The sequence below is a fragment of the Chlorocebus sabaeus genome, chromosome 8, assembly GCF_047675955.1.
Source record: "Chlorocebus sabaeus isolate Y175 chromosome 8, mChlSab1.0.hap1, whole genome shotgun sequence".
In the NCBI taxonomy this organism is placed as follows: Eukaryota; Metazoa; Chordata; class Mammalia; order Primates; family Cercopithecidae; genus Chlorocebus; species Chlorocebus sabaeus.
In genome coordinates, this window is record NC_132911.1 from 33,114,815 (window position 1) to 33,132,704 (window position 17,890).

A 17,890-nucleotide genomic window follows, 5' to 3' on the forward strand; every position below is an offset into this window, starting at 1 on the left:
TATAGTGAAACCTCATCTCTTCTAAAAAATACAAAAAATTAGCTGGGCATGGTGGGATGCCCCATCTCTCTTAAAAATACAAAAATGAGCTGGGCATGGTGGTGCACACCTGTAATTTCAGCTACTTGGGAGGATGAGGCAGGAGGATCATCTGAACCTAGGAGGTGGAGGTTGCAGTGAGCCAAGAACGTGCCACTGTACTCCAGCCTGGGCAACAGAGCAAGAGTCTGTCTCAAAAAGAAACCCAACTCATTATGAAAATTCTTTTTTTTTTTGAGACAACTGGGAAAATTTAACATGGCCTATCATACGGAGAATATTCAGTAACTGTTGTGATAGTAGCAATATGGTTACATTAAATTTTTCAATGTTCCTAGCTGCAAAGTGAGAGAATCATATTAACATATATCCAGGTGAAATGCTATTATGTCCTGGATTTGCTTTAAAATACTCCAATATATATTCCTAAACTATTTATGCAACTAAAAAGTAAAATTAAAAAATAAATATACATATATACCCGAAGAATTTACAGACAGTTTATACAAAATATAGTTAAATGTGAATGGAAAACAATGTCTAAGTTTTCCTCCAGAGAACTATGTTTTAGCTTAAGTGTAGCTAACTATAATATTTTGATGTTTAGATTAATATTAATTAAATAATTTATGTTATAGAATCTTCTATGGGCTAAATTGTATACCCCAAAAAAATTCATATGTTGAAGTCCTTACTCCCAGTACCTTATAACGTGACAATATTTGGAGACAGGGTCTTCAAAGAGGTAACTGAGTTAAAACAGGTGGGCCCTAATCCAGTATGACTGGTGTCCTTACAAAAAGGGGAAATTTTGACACACACAATTACATAGAGAACGCAGTGTAAAGACACAGGGAGAAAACAGCCATCTATAAGCCAAGGAGAGAGGCCTCAGAAGACAGAATCCGCTGACACCTTGATCTTGGACTTCCCAGTCTCTGAAACTGTAAACAAAAAACTAATTTTGGTTGTGGAAGCAAGTCACTCCATCTGCAGCATTTTGTTACAGCAGTGATAGCAAACTAACATAGGATCCATAACATGATTTTTTTCTATTTATCCTATCTTTACCCTACTCATGCGGCAAAGTATTTCATTTGCCTAAAAACAGGAATGGAGGCCATGCGTGGTATGGCTCACACCTGTAATCTCAACACTTTGGGAGGCCAAGGCAGGTGAATCACTTGAGGTCAGGATTTCGAGACCAGCCTGGCCAACATGGTAAAACCCTGTCTCTACTAAAAATACAAAAATTAGCCAGAAGTGATGGCAGGCACCCGTAATCCCAGTTACTCAGGAGGCTGAGGCAGAAGAATCACCTGAACCCGGGAGGCAGAGGTTGCAGTGAGCCCAGATGGCACCACTGTACTCCAGTCTGGCAACAGAGCAAGACACCGTCTCAAAAAAAAAAAAAAAAAAAAAAAAAAAAACCTTCCCACAGAAAGCAGCAGAAACTGAAAATGCCAGGCCTTCTGTGTAGCAGGTCCTAGATACCTACAGCACAAACAAGCAGGAAGCACATGTTGCCTCTCACTAGAATCCCAGTCTGGCAGAAGGCGGCAGTACCAGTCCCACAACCGTAACTATTCACATCCACAAATAACCTTTAAAGGTTGTGTGGAGATCCGGGCGTGGTGACTCACGCCAGTAAACCCAGCACTTTGGAAGGACAATGCAGATGGATCACCAGAGGTCAGGAGTCTGAGACCAGCCCGGCCAACATGGCAAAACCCCATCTCTACTAAAAATACAAAAATTAGCTGGACATGGTGGCAGGCACCTGTAATCCCAGCTACTCAGGAGGCTGAGGCAGGAGAATTGCTTGAACCCGGGAGGTGGAGGTTGCAGTGAGCCGAGATAATGCCATTGCACTCTAGCGTGGGCAACAAAAGCAAAACTCTATCTCAAAAAAAAAAGTCCTGTGGAAGCCAGGCACAGTGGCTCACACTTGCAATCTCAGTGCTTTGAGAAGCCAGGTAGGTGGATCGCTTGAGCTCAGGAGTTCAAGACCAGCCTGAGCAACATGGTGAAACCCCATCTCTACAAAAAAATAGAAAACTTAGCCATGAGTAGTAGTACACACCTATAGTCTCAGCTACTCAGGAGGCTGCATTGGGAGGATTGCTTGAGCCTGGGAGGTGGAGGTTGCAGCGAGCCGAGATCGTACCACTGCACTCCAGCCTGGGTGACAGAGTGAAACCCTGTCTCAAAAAAAAAAAAAGTTCTGTAGATTTTGAAATGGATAGCTGGCACCTGAATGGGTGCAAAATCTATCTGAGCTAATATCTATACTTTTACTGTCACTGCCCAATTTTTATTTCAATTTGAAATCAGTGAAGGGGCTGGGAACGGTGGCTCACACCTGTAATCCCAGCATTTTGTGAGGCCAAGGTGTGCAAACTGCTTGAGCCCAGGAGTTCAAGACCAGCCTGGTCAATGTGGTGAAACCCCGTCTCTACAAAAAAATACCAAAATTAGGCCGGGTGTGGTGGCTCACACCTATAATCCCAGCACTTTGGGAGGCCAGGGCAGGCGGATCACATGAGGTCAGGAGTTCAAGACCAGCCTGGCCAACATGGTGAAACCTCATTTCTACTAAAAATGCAAAATTAGCTAAGTGGCGGGAGCCTGTAATCCCAGCTACTTGGGAGGCTGAGGCAGGAAATTGCTTGACCTGGGAAGCAGAGGTAGTAGTTAGCCAAGATCGCGCCACTGCACTCCAGCCTGGGCGACAGAGTGAGACTCCATCTCAAAAAAATAAATTTATTTAAAAAAATAAAAATTAGCCAGGCACCGTGGCACAAGCCTGTGGTCCCAGCTACTGAAGATGCTGAGGTGGGAGGATTGCCTGAGCCCAGGGAGGTTGACGCTGCAGCGAGCTGAGACTGTGCCACTGCGCTCCAGGCTGGCTCACAAAATGAGATCCTGTCTCAAAAAATAATAAATAAATAAATAAAGGAATAAACAGAAATCAGTGAATGAAGTTCGGAATAACTGACTAAGGGATACAGGCAGGAGAACTAAGCACACGTTTCAGTTCATTCATCCATATACAGTCCTTGGTCTAGAAGCACATGTCAAGATTTACTTATAATATAGATGTCTGTGTTCTACACTTACTACAAGATGCAGACTATCTTGTTCTCAGAATAGTACTTGCTTCTCCAAGAACGCAGTCTTTCGGGCCGGGCGCGGTGGTTCAAGCCTGTAATCCCAGCACTTTGGGAGGCTGAGACGGGCGGATCACGAGGTCAGGAGATCGAGTCCATCCTGGCTAACACGGTGAAATCCCGTCTCTACTAAAAAATACAAAAAAATAGCCAGGCGAGGTGGTGGGCGCCTGTAGTCCCAGCTACTCGGGAGGCTGAGGCAGGAGAATGGCGTGAACCTGGGAGGCGGAGCTTGCAGTGAGCTGAGATCCGGCCACTGCACTCCAGCCCCGGCGACAGAGCGAGACTCCGTCTCAAAAAAAAAATAAAAAATAAAAAAAGAACGCAGTCTTTCAAAAGTGATAACAATAGGAGACTCTGAGGAAGCCATCCAATTTTGACCCAGGAAGACAGACTGAGCTTTACTTTCTGTTTCTCTACAACCAGGAGCTTATGATAATCTCAAACTCACCCTCTATCTCAATGACTTTTCTCCTGACTGACACGTCCATTCACTAAACCTCAGTTTCACCTGTTTAAAAAAGGGGGGCAGGGAGTGAACTTGAAGGGACTCCCTGCCAGAGGTTTTTTACTGGGAGGAAAACTGGGAGGTGTTTTCCTCCCAGTAGAAAACCTCTGATCCTGGCCGAGCACAGTGGCTCATGCCTGTAATCCTAGCACTTTGGGAGGCCAAGGCAGGCAGATCATTTGAGATCCGGAGTTCCAGACCAGCATGGCCAACATGTTGAAACCACATCTCTATTAACAATATAAAAAATTTAGCTGGGCATGGTAGTGGGCGCCTGTAATCCCAACTACTCGGGAGGTTGAGGCACGAGAATTGCTTGAACCCTGGAGGCAGAGGGTACAGTGAGCAGAGACCGTACCACTGCACTCCAGCTTGGGCAACAGAGTGGAACTGTGTCCAAAGAAAAGGAAGGAAGGAAGGAAGGAAGGAAGGAAGGAAGGAAGGAAGGAAGGAAGGGAGGGAGGGAGGGAGGGAGGGAGGGAGGGAGGGAAGGAGGGAAGGAAGGAGAAAGAGAGAGAGAGAGAGAAAGAGAGAGAGAGAGACAGAAAGAAAGAGAGAAAGAAAGAAAGAAAGAAAGAAAGAAAGAAAGAAAGAAAGAAAGAAAGAAAGAAAGAAAGAAAGAAAGAAAGAAAGAAAGAAAGAAAGAAAGACCCCTGATCCTGAACACCCCTGATTAACAAAAAGTGAAATACTTGAAGTTTTGAGAAAATAGGGGGTAGGGGGACATGGCAAAGGCCCTGCTATCAACACTACACAACCCACATTCTTGGTACCTGGAGTGTGACAAGCAGAAAGACGGTGGCTGTGATGCACAGGCAAGATGCCAAAAGCTTCCTCCTCTGAATCCGCACCATGCTGCCTTGCCCTAGGTGACTGACAGAGGGCTAACCTGGTTACCAGGTGTTCTCTCGTCAGCCCAGAGCCCGAGACAACTTCACATGGAAGAACCATCTGGGCGCCAATTTCCTGCACTGCCATTCCTGCTGGGACCTGGTCTCCATGAAGGACTGAGATCCGAGGTTGCAAGAGGGCCTGGCTTGACATCAAGAGGGAGCAGCATGCAGTCTTCTTAGGCTATCACCAGAGCAGCTGGAGATTTATCCACATAAGAAGGCATCAAAAAATTCTGCAACAAAAGATCATCTATTAGCCATAGTGCAGATTTAATAAATGTAGTCTTGCAGGCGAGTGATCATGAAAAAACATAGAACATTTTAAACTAAAAGGAAGCACTGAGATCATGTAGTCCTAGTACCTCACCCATAAGTAAGGAAATCAAGGCTGGGCGTGATGGCTCACTCCTGTAATCCCAGCACTTTGGGAGGCCAGAGCCGGTGGATCATTTGAGGTCAGGAGTTTGAGACCAGTCTGGCCAACATGGCAAAACCCCGTCTCTACTAAGAATACCAAAATTAGCCAGGTGTGGTGGCACACACCTGTATTCACAGCTACTCAGGAGGCTGCGGCAGGAGAGTCACTTGAACCTGGGAGGTGGAGGTTGCAGTGAGTAGCCTGGGCAACAGAGAAAGGAAAGGAAAGGAAAAGAAGGGAAAGGAAGGGAAAGGAAGGGGAGGGAAAGGGAGGGGAGGGGAGTGGGGGAGGGGAGGAGGGGAGGGGAGGGGAGGGAAGGGGAGGGGAGGGAAGGGGAGGGGAGGGGAGGGGAGCCAGAGAGGTGAATTGACTTACTCATGGCCACCCAGCCCATCAGAGGAGAGTGACAAATCTACAACCAGATCCCAAATCTACAACCAGATCCCAAATCCAAAATTCTGCTTCCACTTAATGCTCTCTGCCATCAGAAGACTGAATTCCAAGACTGTTATATGAAGTCACTCCCTTCTATCTAAGTTTCAAAGGAGTTTAGAAATGGAATAAAAATTACCAGGACTATCCACCCACTCCCATAAAATTTAGGAAGAAAATAAAAGATTCAGGCTTTAATCAAAAATGGATAATGATCATGTGGCCCCAATGCCCACAAAGGAAACCAACTTTTGCCACAGCATAAGGAATTCTGAATATGATTTGTCTTTTACAGCAAGTGAATAAAGCAGTGGGCTGTTGGAGCAATATTATTCTTTGGAAGTTTTCAAATAAAATTTTCATCTATCTAAAATAAATGATCTTTTCAAAAAAGTTGTAAAAATGAACTAAATGAGGGCCAGGTACAGTGGCTCATACCTTTAATCACAGCACTTTGGGAGGCCAAGGCAGGAGGATGGCTTGTGCCCAGGAGTTTGAGACCAGCCTGGGCAACATAGTGAGACCCTGTCTGCATAGAAAATTTTACAAATTAGCTGGGCATGGGGATGTGCACCTATAGTCCCAGCTCCTCAGGAAGCTGAAGCAGGAGGACTGCTTGAGCCCAGGAGGTCAAGGCTGCAGTAAGCCATGATTGCACCACTGCACTCTAGTGTAGGCAACAGAGCAAGACTCTATCTCAAAAAAAAAAAAAAGGTAAAAAAAAAAGATTGAAAAAAATGCCCCCATAGAATGCCCTTTATCCCTATGATATTCTATGAACTTCAATGTCCTGGGCAAATGGCACTGTGTAGTTCAGAGTGGAGGAAGGGTCAACTTTCCAGAGGAAGGGCAATGTTGCTGCACAGTAATTCACAGATGTGAATCTAAGTCAGACCTACATCATGCCCCTGGCATACAGAGTTAAAGATATAATTAGATATAATTAGACCTATAAAGATAATATAGAACCCTGGTTAAAAACTTTAGTCTTAAAGGTGTACTCCCAGCCAGGCGCAGTGGCTCACACCTGTAATCCCAGCACTTGGGGAAACCGAAGCGGGTGGATCACTTAAGGTGAGGAGTTCGAGACCAGCATGGTCAAGATGGTGAAACCCCATCTCTACAAAAAATACAAAAATTAGCTGGGCGCAGTGGCGGGTGCCTGTAATCCCAGCCACTCAGGAGGCTGAGGCCAGAGAATCACTTGAACCCGGGAGGCAGAGATTGCAGTGAGCCAAGATCGTGCCACTGCACTCCAGCCTGGGCGACAGAGCCAGACTCCATCTCAAAAAAAAAAAAAAAAAGGTGGGTTCCCCTCTCATGAGTTTACCTTGATTTACTTTTTTCTGAGACAGGGTCTTGCTCTGTCACTCAGGCTAAAGTGCAGTACTGTGATCATGGCTCACTGTAGCCTCCAACTCCCAGACTCAAGCAATCCTCCCACCTCAGCCTCCCGAGTAGCTGGGACTAATGGCATGTGCCACAATACCCAGCTGATTTTTGTTTGTTTGTTTGTAGAGACGAGGTCTCACCATGTTGCCCAAGCTGGTCTTGGACTCCTGGGCTCAAGTGATCCTCCTATCTTGGCCTCCCAAAGTTCTGGGATTACAGGTGTGAGCCATCTTGACCGGCCTTACTTTTAAATCCAGGATATTTTTTTTTCCTTCAACCACAAAATAACACTGGGACTCAGAAATCACCAAAAGTGCATTTTTCTTCTTTCATCCATGAAATTCCCAAAACCCAGTGACTAAGAGAAGGTCTCAAGATAGCCTTCCAGGATTCAAATCCCAATTCCTCAGCTGGCTTAACCTAACCTCTCCATAACTCACTTTCCAAAAGTAGATCCTCATGAGGCCTAATCAGAGTTGTGAGAATTTTATGAGCTATGATTGGTAAAACACTTATTTCAGACTCTGACACATACTAAATACCCAATAAATGTTTGTTATCCTTACATTTAAATATTATTTTATTATCCCTTTAGGTGGAAAATGAAGCATATAAAATAGATTGCTACCCCATCAACTGGAACTTTAAAAGGAAAAATGCTCACTTTTCCAAAGAAAAGGAGATCGCTAATATTTGCTGAGTAACCTATCATGGGCAAGGCCTTTCCTAAGTACTTAGCACACAGGCAGGCGCTAATTCAATTCTCCCAACAACTCCATTCTCATTTTCAAATATAAGAAAACTGAATCTGAATGAAGTAAAGTAACTTGCCCAAGACTCTAACTTTGACAAGTATTACAATCTGAAGTGCACACCTTCTTTTATATTTTTTAGCATTAATACCATAAAATTCCTTGGCTGTGCACAGTGGCTCATGCAGGTAATCCCAAAACCTTGGGAAGCCAAGGCAGGAGGACCAGCCTAGGCAACACAGTGAGACCCCATCTCTACAAAAAATAAATTAACCAGGCATGGTGGTGGGTGTCTGTAGTCCTAGCTACTTGGGAGGCTGAAGCAGGAAGATTGCTTCAGCCCAGGAGATTGAGGCTGCAGTGAGCCTTGATCGTGCCACTGCACTTAGCTTGGGTGACAGAGCCAGGCCCAGTCTCAAAAAATAAAAAATAATTTAAAAAAAGAGAAATACTATAAAATTACCACCAGACAATACCAATCCTCACAGGTTACCTGCCACAGAAAACATATATAGTACAGTTGTCAGCTGCTATATCAGAGAAAAAAGGAATAAAAATCTCTAAGAACCTGTAAAGTACCTCTGCTCTTACTTAGTAGATGCTTGTAGCTATTAACTATATACAATATGGAGCTAGCACTTTGGGTCCCAATCCTGGTTCTATTACTTAATATAAATTTAGACAAGTTACTGAATCTTTCTAAGTCTCAGCTTCTTCACAGTAAATAATAAATGTTAACTATCACTATTTCTTTCCCTTGCATAACAGAAAGATTACCAAATTTTCATTTAATGTGCAGAAGCAATTTATTATAGTTATCATTAATGTAACCCAGATTATGTAGTAAAATGATATCACTTACTTAAATGGGAATAAAGCTATAATGTTTTCAAAAAATGTTTAGCTATATCACTCTACTCAATCTTATTTATAACCACTTGGAAAAGTAGGCAAGGTAGGTATTATTATTCCCAGTTCCCAAGGAAGCTAAGCCTCCTCAAGTTTAAGTGATTTGCCCAAGGTCATATACACACACACACACACACACACACACACACACACATACACACATATATAGAGAGAGTTGTTGTTGTTGTTTTCGTTGTTGTTCTGAAACAGGGTCTCGCTCTGTTGCCCAGGCTGGAGTACAGTGGTGCGATCTTGGCTCACTGCAACCTCCGCCTCCTGGGTTCAAGCGATTCTCCTGCCTCATCCTCCTGAGTAGCTGGGACTACTACAGGTGCGTGCCACCACACCCAGCTAATTTTTCTATTTGTAGTAGAGACAGGGTTTCACAATGTTGGCCAGGCCGGTCTCGAACTCCTGAATTATCTTGAACACCTCAAATGATCCACCCGCCTCAGCCTCCCAAAGTGCTGGGATTACACGTATGAGCCACTGTACCCAGCCACAAGATCATATTTTTTAAAGACAGAAGTGAGTCTAGGTATCAGCACACCCAACTCAAAGATGTGTGGAAAGCAAACAAAAGAAGGAACATAATGACAGCTTGTGAAAAGTACAAAAAGAATCAGGAATAAAGGAAAACAAAAGATACAATTTGAGGACAGAGTTTGGGATATTTTTATAGCTACTGTACAGCTCAGGTCTATCCTAGGACCTTTTCGGGACCTTCACATAGCTTTATGAACTATGACAGAAGAATTTAAGATTATGAATTTCCTTATATTTAAAGAATATCAACCTAGGCTATCTTCCCAAAGCCAGAAGTGTAGTAGGTCTCAGGGGCCAATATATGGTTAAATAACGACCACTAAAGAACAGAGTCCGCCAGGTGCAGTGGCTCTGGGAGGCTGAGGCAGGAAGATCCCTTGAGCTCAGGGGTTCGAGACCAGCCTAGGCAACAAAGCAAGACTCTGTCTCTACAAAAAAAAATTTTTTTTTAATTTAAAAATTAGCTGGGCATGGTGGTGCATGTCTGTGGTCCCAGCTACCTGGGAGGCTAAAGCAGGAGAATCATTTGAGCCTGAGTTCAGGGCTGCACTGAGCCATGATTATGCCACTGCACTCCAGCCTGGGTAGCAGAGTGAGACACTGTCTCAAAAAAAAAAACAAAAACAAAAACAAAAACCAAAAGAAGGAAAGGAAAGGGAAACGGGAAGGGAAGGGAAAAGGAAAGGGTAGAGAAAAGAAGGGCAGGGAAGGGAAAAGAAGGGCAGGGCAGGGCAGGGCCCAGCCAGGGTAGACAGTAGTATTTTGACTTAGAGCATGCAACAATTATCCAGGCCTGGGGGTACATTTACAACAGTAACAGTCAATCTAATACTGTATATGGTATTAGTTACCCAGGAGCCTGGCATCAAGTCAGCGGTCCTCCAACTGGTAGGACAAACAGACTTGCAGAGAGCACTATGAAGGACAGCAGGCTCCAATTCAACAGAGTAGACCAAAAGAGAACAGTAAGGGAGAAAGGGACACTGGTAGCCATGTCAATCAAGACTGGTGATTAGGTCGGGCGTGGTAGCTCACACCTGTAATCCCAGCACTTTGGGAGGCCGTAGTGGGTGGATCACCGGAGGTCAGGAGTTCGAGACCAGCCTGACCAATATGGTGAAACCCTGTCTCTACTAAAAATACAAAATTAGCCAGGCGTGGTGGCGGGCTCCTGTAATCCCAGATACTTGGGAGGCTGAGGCAAGAAGGATCGCTTGAACCCAGGAGGCAGAGGTTGCAGTGAGCTAAGATCACAGCACTGCACTCCAGCCTGGGCTACAGAGCGAGCCTCTGTCTCAAAAAAAAAAAAACAAACAAACACACACACACACACAAATTAGCCAGGCATGGTGGCATGCACCTGTAGTCCCAGCTACTCAGGAAGCTAAGGCAGGAGAAGTACTTGAACACAGGAAGTGGAGGCTGCAGTGAGCCGAGATCACGCCACTGCACTCCAGCCTGGGTGACAGAGCAAGACTCCATTTCAAAAAAAAAAAGACTAGTGATTAATCAAGAAGGTGTGGCCACAGCACATTTCTATTACAGAACTGAAGGCAATGTCATTCTTAAATTCCAGACACATACTGAAGCACTTAAATTATGAGACTCCAAGACAAAAGCTCTCATTCATCATTGCCTGCAGGATGAATCTGAGTCCTGCAAGAGGGTGCCCTAGAATACTCCTTCCTGGGACAGAACAATATGTATATTCAGACAACCATGGCAGGCACCATCTGAAATGGACTCTCACTCACCAATCCTCTTACCCCTAGAAGCTGAGCTTCTAAAGTGCACTGCGTGGCTGGTGTGCACCACCAGGGTTGGCCATCTGCTGCACAGAGCAGGGTTTGGAGCTGAGTATGACTACCTCATACTCTTGCACATGCTATGCCATCGAAACCAGCAACACTTTCATCCTAAAATAATTCCAAATTTTCAACTGTATTTTGAATTAAGATGGACAGAAGAGAGATTGAATATCTTTTAGGTAATTAGCAGCTTGAGGGTGCCAGCTTCAAATTTTGGCCATTCACGGCCAGTTGAAAGTATAAGAGTCTCAGAAATGGAACCAAGGGATGATTTCTTTCCTGCATGTCTTACTGTAAAATGAAAAACCAACCTTAGGTGACACTCTGAGCTTTCCCAACCTGGTAGTTTGTGAGGCTGGGTGCGGTGGCTCCTGCCTGTAATCCCAGCATTGTGGGAAGCCAAGGTGGACAGATCACCTAAGGTCAGGAGTTTGAGACCAGCCTGGACAACATAGTGAAACCTCATCTCTACTAAAAAATACAAAAATCAGCCAGGCGTGGTGCCAGGCATCTGTAATCCCAGCTACTAGGGAGACTGAGGCAGGAGAATCCCTTGAACCTGGGAGGCAGAGGATGCAGTGAGCTGAGATTACACCACTGCACTCCAGCCTGGACGACAGAGTGAGACCGTGTCTCAAAAAAAAAAAAAAAAAAAAAGAAGTAGAAGAACCTGGTAGTTTGTGTGCCCCTCCTCCTCCTACCTCTCCCTACTTGGAGAGGCGAGGCAGAAGGCAGGGAGCTCTGGGAAGACTCCTTTGCCCATTTCTGTTCTGGTAATTGGGGGGTCAATGGGGTTAATAAGCTAGAGGTTATACCATGGAGAGTTTTTAGAAGAAATGTATCTAATTATCAAATTTAAACTACTGACACTGAAGTGCCACTTATTAATGTGAGGCCAGATGCAGTGGCGCATGCCTGCAATCCCAGCACTTTGGGAGGCCAAGGAGGGTGGATTTCTTGAGGCCAGGAGTTGGAGACAAGCCTGGCCAACATGGCAAAACCCCATCTCTACTAAAAATACAAAAATTAGCTGGGTGTGGTGGTGTGTGCCTATAGTCCCAGCTACTGTGGAGGCTGAGGCAGGAAAATCACTTGAACCCAGGATGCAGAGGTTACAGTGAGCCAAGATCATGCCACTGGACTCCAGCCTGGGTAACAGAGCAAGACTCCATCTCAAACAAAACAAAACAAAACAAAAAAACAGAAAACACAATGTGGGCTGTGCCCTACCTCTCTGGCTTCCTTTCCTGGTATGCAGCACAAGGACTCTGTTCCTGGTATCTGGAACACGGCTTCCCACTCTGTGCTCTTGTGCCTATCTGGAAGCCCTTCCACCTCTTTCACGGTGCTAGCCATTCTGCAAGACTTTCAAGATTACCTCCTTTGGGAGGCATTACCCCTCCCAACACCAAGTCAGTTTTTGTTTCTTTGTTTTGTTTTTGAGACACGGTCTCCTCTGTCACCTAGGCTGGGTGCAGTGGTACAATCTTGGCTCACTGTAGCCTCAACTTCCCAGGCTCAAGTGATTCGCCCACTCAACTTCCGGAGTACCTGGGACCACAGGTGTGTGCCACCACACCCAGCTAATTTTTTTTTTTTTTTTTTTTTTTTTGTAGAGGCAGGATTTCACCATGTTGGCCAGGCTGGTCTCAAACTCCTGAGCTCACGCAATCTGCCCACCTCAACCTCCCAAAGTGCTGGGATTACAGGTGTGAGCCACTGCACCCAGCTAACAAATCAGTTTATAGATTCATATCATCACATGCTTGTTTCCATCAGGACAATGGAGAGAACACAGGAAGCTGGGGGATTTTAGTAAACTTTCTAAAATTGCTTTATCAGATGCATAAAAAGCAACTGATGAACATTTAAAAGTTGGCCTATTTTGTTAATTTGCAGACTTCCGTAGTGCCTGTGATTGTCCCTTGGGCATCTGATGAACATGGTGTAATACCTCCACAGTTTCCATTTTTACTCAATTTTCTTTATCAAGACTTATGTTAATGGCCAGGCCCGTGGCTCATGCCTGTAATCCCAGCACTTTGGGAGGCCAAGGCAGGTGCATCACTTAAGGTGAGGAGTTTAAGACCAGCCTGGTCAACATGGTGAAACCCTGTTTCTACTAGGACTACAAAAATTAGCCGGGTGTGGTGGCGCATGCCTGTAATCCCAGCTAGTCAGGAGGCTGAGGCAGGAGCATCGCTTGAACCCAGGAGGCGGAGGTTACAGTGAGCCAAGATGACACCATTGCACTCCAGCCTGGGCAACAAGAACAAAACTCTGTCTCAAAAACAAAACAAAACAAAAACTTGTGTTAATGTGTTCCTCACTCTTTTTCAGTGAACTTCATATTTTGCTGAGCATTTATTTTTATATAAAGCATGCTTTGGATTGCAGATTTCTATGTGGGAAAGTCATCCTCTTCATCCTAGTCGAAACTTCAGGCGAGACCAGTAGAGAACAGTAAGGGAGAAAGGCACACTGGCAGTCATGTGAATCAAGACTGGAGATTAATGGGGAAAGAGAAGGTGTAGCCAGACACCTCTGCACTTCTATTGCAGAAATGAAGGAAATGTCATTCCTCAATCCTTAAATTCCAGACATATACTAAACTGCTTAAATTATGCAGTGTTGATCATACAACCTCACAAGAGTGAGTATTCAGTGGATCTATTTGATGCAGAAACTAAAAACAAATCCAAAAGACACAGAGAGCCAGATAAACAGACTGATGCAATGCCTCAATTAGAAGCACAGATTTTTTACCTTTTTTTTGTTCGTTTGTTTTTTGAGACAGAGTCTTGCTCTGTCCCCAGGCTGGAGTACAGTGGCGCGATCTCAGCTCACCACAATCTCCGCCTCCCAGGTTCAAGCAATTATCCTGCCTCAGCCTCCCAAGTAGCTGGGATTACAGGTGTGCGCCTCCACACCCAGTTAATTTTTTGTATTTTTAGTAGAGACAGGGTTTCACCATGTTGGCCAGAATGGTCTCGACCTCCTGACCTCGTGATCCACCTGCCTTGGCCTCCCAAAGTGCTAGGATTACAGGCATGAGCCACGGTGCCCAGCAAGAAGCACAGATTTTTAAAAGGGAAAGCTTGGTGTCGTGGCTCATGCCTGTAATCCCAGCGCTTTGAGACGCTGAGGTGGGTGGATCACTTGAGCCCAGGAATTCAAGACCAGCCTGGGCAACACGGCAAGAACCCATCTCTACAAAAAAAAAAGAAAAAACAAAACGTTAGCTGGGCATGCTGGTGTGCACCTGTAGTCCTAGTCCCAGCTACTGGGAGGCTGAACAGGAGGATCCCTTGAGCCTGGGAGGTCAAGGCTGCAGTGAGCTGTGATCGTGCCACTGCACTCCAGCCTGGGTGGCAGAGCTAGACTCCGTCTCAAAAATAAAAAAATTAAAAGTGGGGTGGCGGCACAAGACTGTGAAGTTTATGTATCACAGTAAGAACCAAGGGCCGGGCGTGGTGGCTCACGCCTGTAATCCCAGCACTTCGGGAGGCCGAGGTGGGCGGATCACAAGGTCAGGAGATCGAGACCACGGTGAAACCCTGTCTCTACTAAAAATACAAAAAATTAGCCGGGCGCGGTGGCGGGCGCCTGTAGTCCCAGCTACTCGGGAGGCTGAGGCAGGAGAATGGCGGGAACCCGGGAGGCGGAGCTTGCAGTGAGCGGAGATCGCGCCACTGCACTCCAGCCAGGGGTACAGAGCGGAGACTCCGCCTCAAAAAAAAAAAAAAAAAAAAAAAAAAAACCCAGGCAATTCTTCAAGAGCAGGGATTCTTTTTCGCCTTTGTTTTTCCTATGAGGTCTTATTAGTAACTAGTCTTCCTCCAAGAAGGGCTTTTAGGTTACTTTGTCGCAATTTTCCTACCAGGCAGGATACCTGAATTAAAATCCCTCATCTCCAGAAAAAAATGTAAATTAATAAATATTGAATAACTGCAGACTAGAAAAAACAAATAAAATCCCCGATCTGCTTTTATCATTTATATAATCATGAATGAGGAGCTGGTTCAGTAACACTGATAAAATGTAGCTAATATTTCACATGACTAAAGACAAATCTTTAATCTAGACAAATTTAGACAAATCTAAATGACTAAAGAAAGCCGGTGCTTTCCCAGGGCATTTTCTCCATTAAATACACCGTGCGCTCTACAACTAGAAAGTCACAGTTGCTACGACTTCAACACAACATTCCTGGACCAAATGATCTTCTGAGGTGCCATCCCAAAATTAAGCTCTCTCATCCCATAAATTATATCCAGGAGTAAAAACTCTCCATAAAAGATTAATCAAGAGACAGTAATCCAGACAACTTGAGTCATCATAAAGATTTCTGAAAATATTTTTTTAAATGTATGTAACATGTTTAGGATTACTTTATCTTCATTTTCCTTGTTGGTAATTTAATATAATCTTTTGAAAACTCCAATTTCATTCTCAAAGAAAAAAATCTGAAAGACAAGGCCGGGCGCGGTGGCTCAAGCCTGTAATCCCAGCACTTTGGGAGGCTGAGACGGGCGGATCACGAGGTCAGCAGATCGAGACCATCCTGGCTAACACGGTGAAACCCCGTCTCTACTAAAATACAAAAAAAATTAGCCGGGCGTGGTGGTGGGCGCCTGTAGTCCCAGCTACTTGGGAGGCTGAGGCAGGAGAATGGCGTGAACCCGGGAGGCGGAGCTTGCAGTGAGCTGAGATCCGGCCACTGCACTCCAGCCTGGGTGACAGAGCGAGACTCTGTCTCAAAAAAAAAAAAAAAAAAAAAAAAAAAAAAAAAAAAATCTGAAAGACATTGTAAGTAAAGACAAACTTAACTTTAAAAAAATTTTCAAAAACCTATGTTCAGAAACACTATAACAAATGTTCATTGTAGAACGCTGGTAATTGAATTAGATATTGAATATCTTACTGAAATCAACTCTTTACATTCCGAAGTTTAAAGCATTTAAATATGGGTTGGAAATGTCTGCCTATTGAAGAATATTTCTACATCTATAAATAACATTATTGTTTTTCCAAGCTATATTCTTTTAACTTCCTGAATTTAACCCTAGTTTTGAATTTTTCAAAAATATTATTTGTACGATAAAACTTGAAAACCTACTTTTCTTCTTATTGAAGAATAAAAGACAAGCAATAACACAGTAAGAATGGAGATCGTGTTTTTAATTCATTGTTACACACTGCCATCTAGCAGGAAGCGAGCAAGAGTTATCACAACAGTTTCAAAATTGGAACAGACCTGAATGATCACCCGAGGCTAACCACTGTCTCCGGCTTCTCCTTACTCAGAAGAAAATTTCTTTAAAACAGACTACAGTGCTGCTAGATTGGAGACTGTGAAACTTCAGTGTTCAAAGAGCTGAGCTGCTTATTCAATGCCTGAAAGGCCTCCATTTGAGACTACGGCAGACGAGGGAGAAATCCTGCCCTAGTTGTAGTGTGACGTTACTAACAATCCCAAGATTGGTCGTTGAGTTTCCTGAGTGTCTCATTGGAAAGAAGGATGTACAAAGGGAATAAAGTCCTTAAAGCGAACTTGCCTTATTCAAAACTGTGGCCAGCCAGAGCTGCATGCATTCCACAAATGAAATTAACAATTCAAGTCATTTCATGCATAAAACACATAAAACTATTATTGCAGGGAGCTGTAGCAGGGGGCAGGGGACAGACTGTTGGGGCAGTGGTGTTAAGGAAAAGTCATTTTGTGTGACGTCTGCTTTATTTTAAAAAATCATTTAAAAATCCCCAGAAAAATGTCATACAATCACAGCATGGTTATTTCTATAGTTTACACAAAATGAGCTCTGTTCTGAGGGTACTAATCGGGAGCAAAACACTTAACACATGGCTTGCAAATGGGATAACCCAGGCCTGCAGTTGCCGGTGCTTTCCCGGGGCATTTTCTCCATTAAATACACCGTGCTCTCTGCAACTAAAAAGTCACAGTTGCTACGACTTCAACACAACATTCCCGCAACAAGTGATTCTCTGGGAAGACCTGGGGAAGAACAAGGCAATTTGCGCCCCGCAAAGGCATATTAGGTTCTGGAATGGACGGCCGCGGGCCTGGGGAGGAGGCCGATCGGGGCAGGCGGGGAGGCGTCGGGACCCTGCGCTCCTCCTCCGGGCTCCAGCGGAGGCTCCGGCCCGGCACCTGCCTCCCGCCTGGTGGATCAGGCTTCAATCTCAGGCAGTGGCTCTGCCTATGCGCCACTAAGTCCCCAAAACAGACTTGGATTATTTTGCATACACCACTCCGTCTCTTACACGCACCCCCTGCTCGGCACAGAGAGGGAGTTTCCTTAGGCTGTGACTCCCGTGGGTAGTGTCCCAGCTTCCGTGGGACCGGAAAAGCGTCTTTCCGTGTCTCAGCATCAAGCCCCTGCTCCCACCAAGCGACCGCCGCGGCTGAAGGAGATGCGGCGCTCGCACTCACCTCGCGCGGAGCAGGGTTCGCCCCGCGGGCCGCAGGGCCGCTTCCTTTCTCCCTATGAGCCCCAGCCTGGGCCCCGGGAAGACCCGGAGAGCCGATCAGGAGCGGCGGAAGCAGCCGCGCGGGCGAGCTCGGGGCGCGTTCCGGCGGAACCACCTGGATCCGGGTTTTCACCCGTGCCCTGTTCACAAGCTCGTGGGACCCGGGTTCTAAGAACACTGGGCCGCCCCCTGCTGGTGATCGTGGTTCACAGTCCGCCTGAGGCCAGGGCCCTATGGAAAGTTCTCGGGAAGGCTGCGGGGGTCCTCTTCTTCAAGACGCGGGAAACTTTCCGTTTCTCCAACTGAACTGGGACTGGAGCGCATTCAAAGTCACCTATTCAGGCCAGGCTCACACATGTAATCCCAACATTTTGGGAGGCCGAGGCGGGCGGATAGCTTGAGCCCAGGAGTTCGAGACTAGCCTGAGCAACATAGCGGGACCCTGTCTCTACAAAAAATACAAAAGTTAGCCAAGTGTGGTGGCCCGTGCCTGTAGTCCCAGCTAGTGGGAGCCTGAGGTGGGAGGATCTC

General features: G+C 45.4%; 1 protein-coding gene across 1 annotated transcript in view; it reads right to left on the bottom strand.

Moving 5' to 3' along the window:
• Positions 1 to 17,520, bottom strand: part of FUT10 (fucosyltransferase 10) — a 120,519-nt gene extending 102,999 nt beyond the window's left edge. Inside the window, exons 1-2 of the mRNA XM_007962145.3 lie at positions 17,322 to 17,520; positions 4,491 to 4,843 (exon numbers count right to left, since the gene is read on the bottom strand). Coding sequence (XP_007960336.1) covers positions 4,491 to 4,571 — 81 coding nt within the window. The 5' untranslated portion in view covers positions 4,572 to 4,843; positions 17,322 to 17,520. The remainder of the gene's footprint in view (positions 1 to 4,490; positions 4,844 to 17,321) is intronic.
• Positions 17,521 to 17,890: the final 370 nt, after the last annotated feature.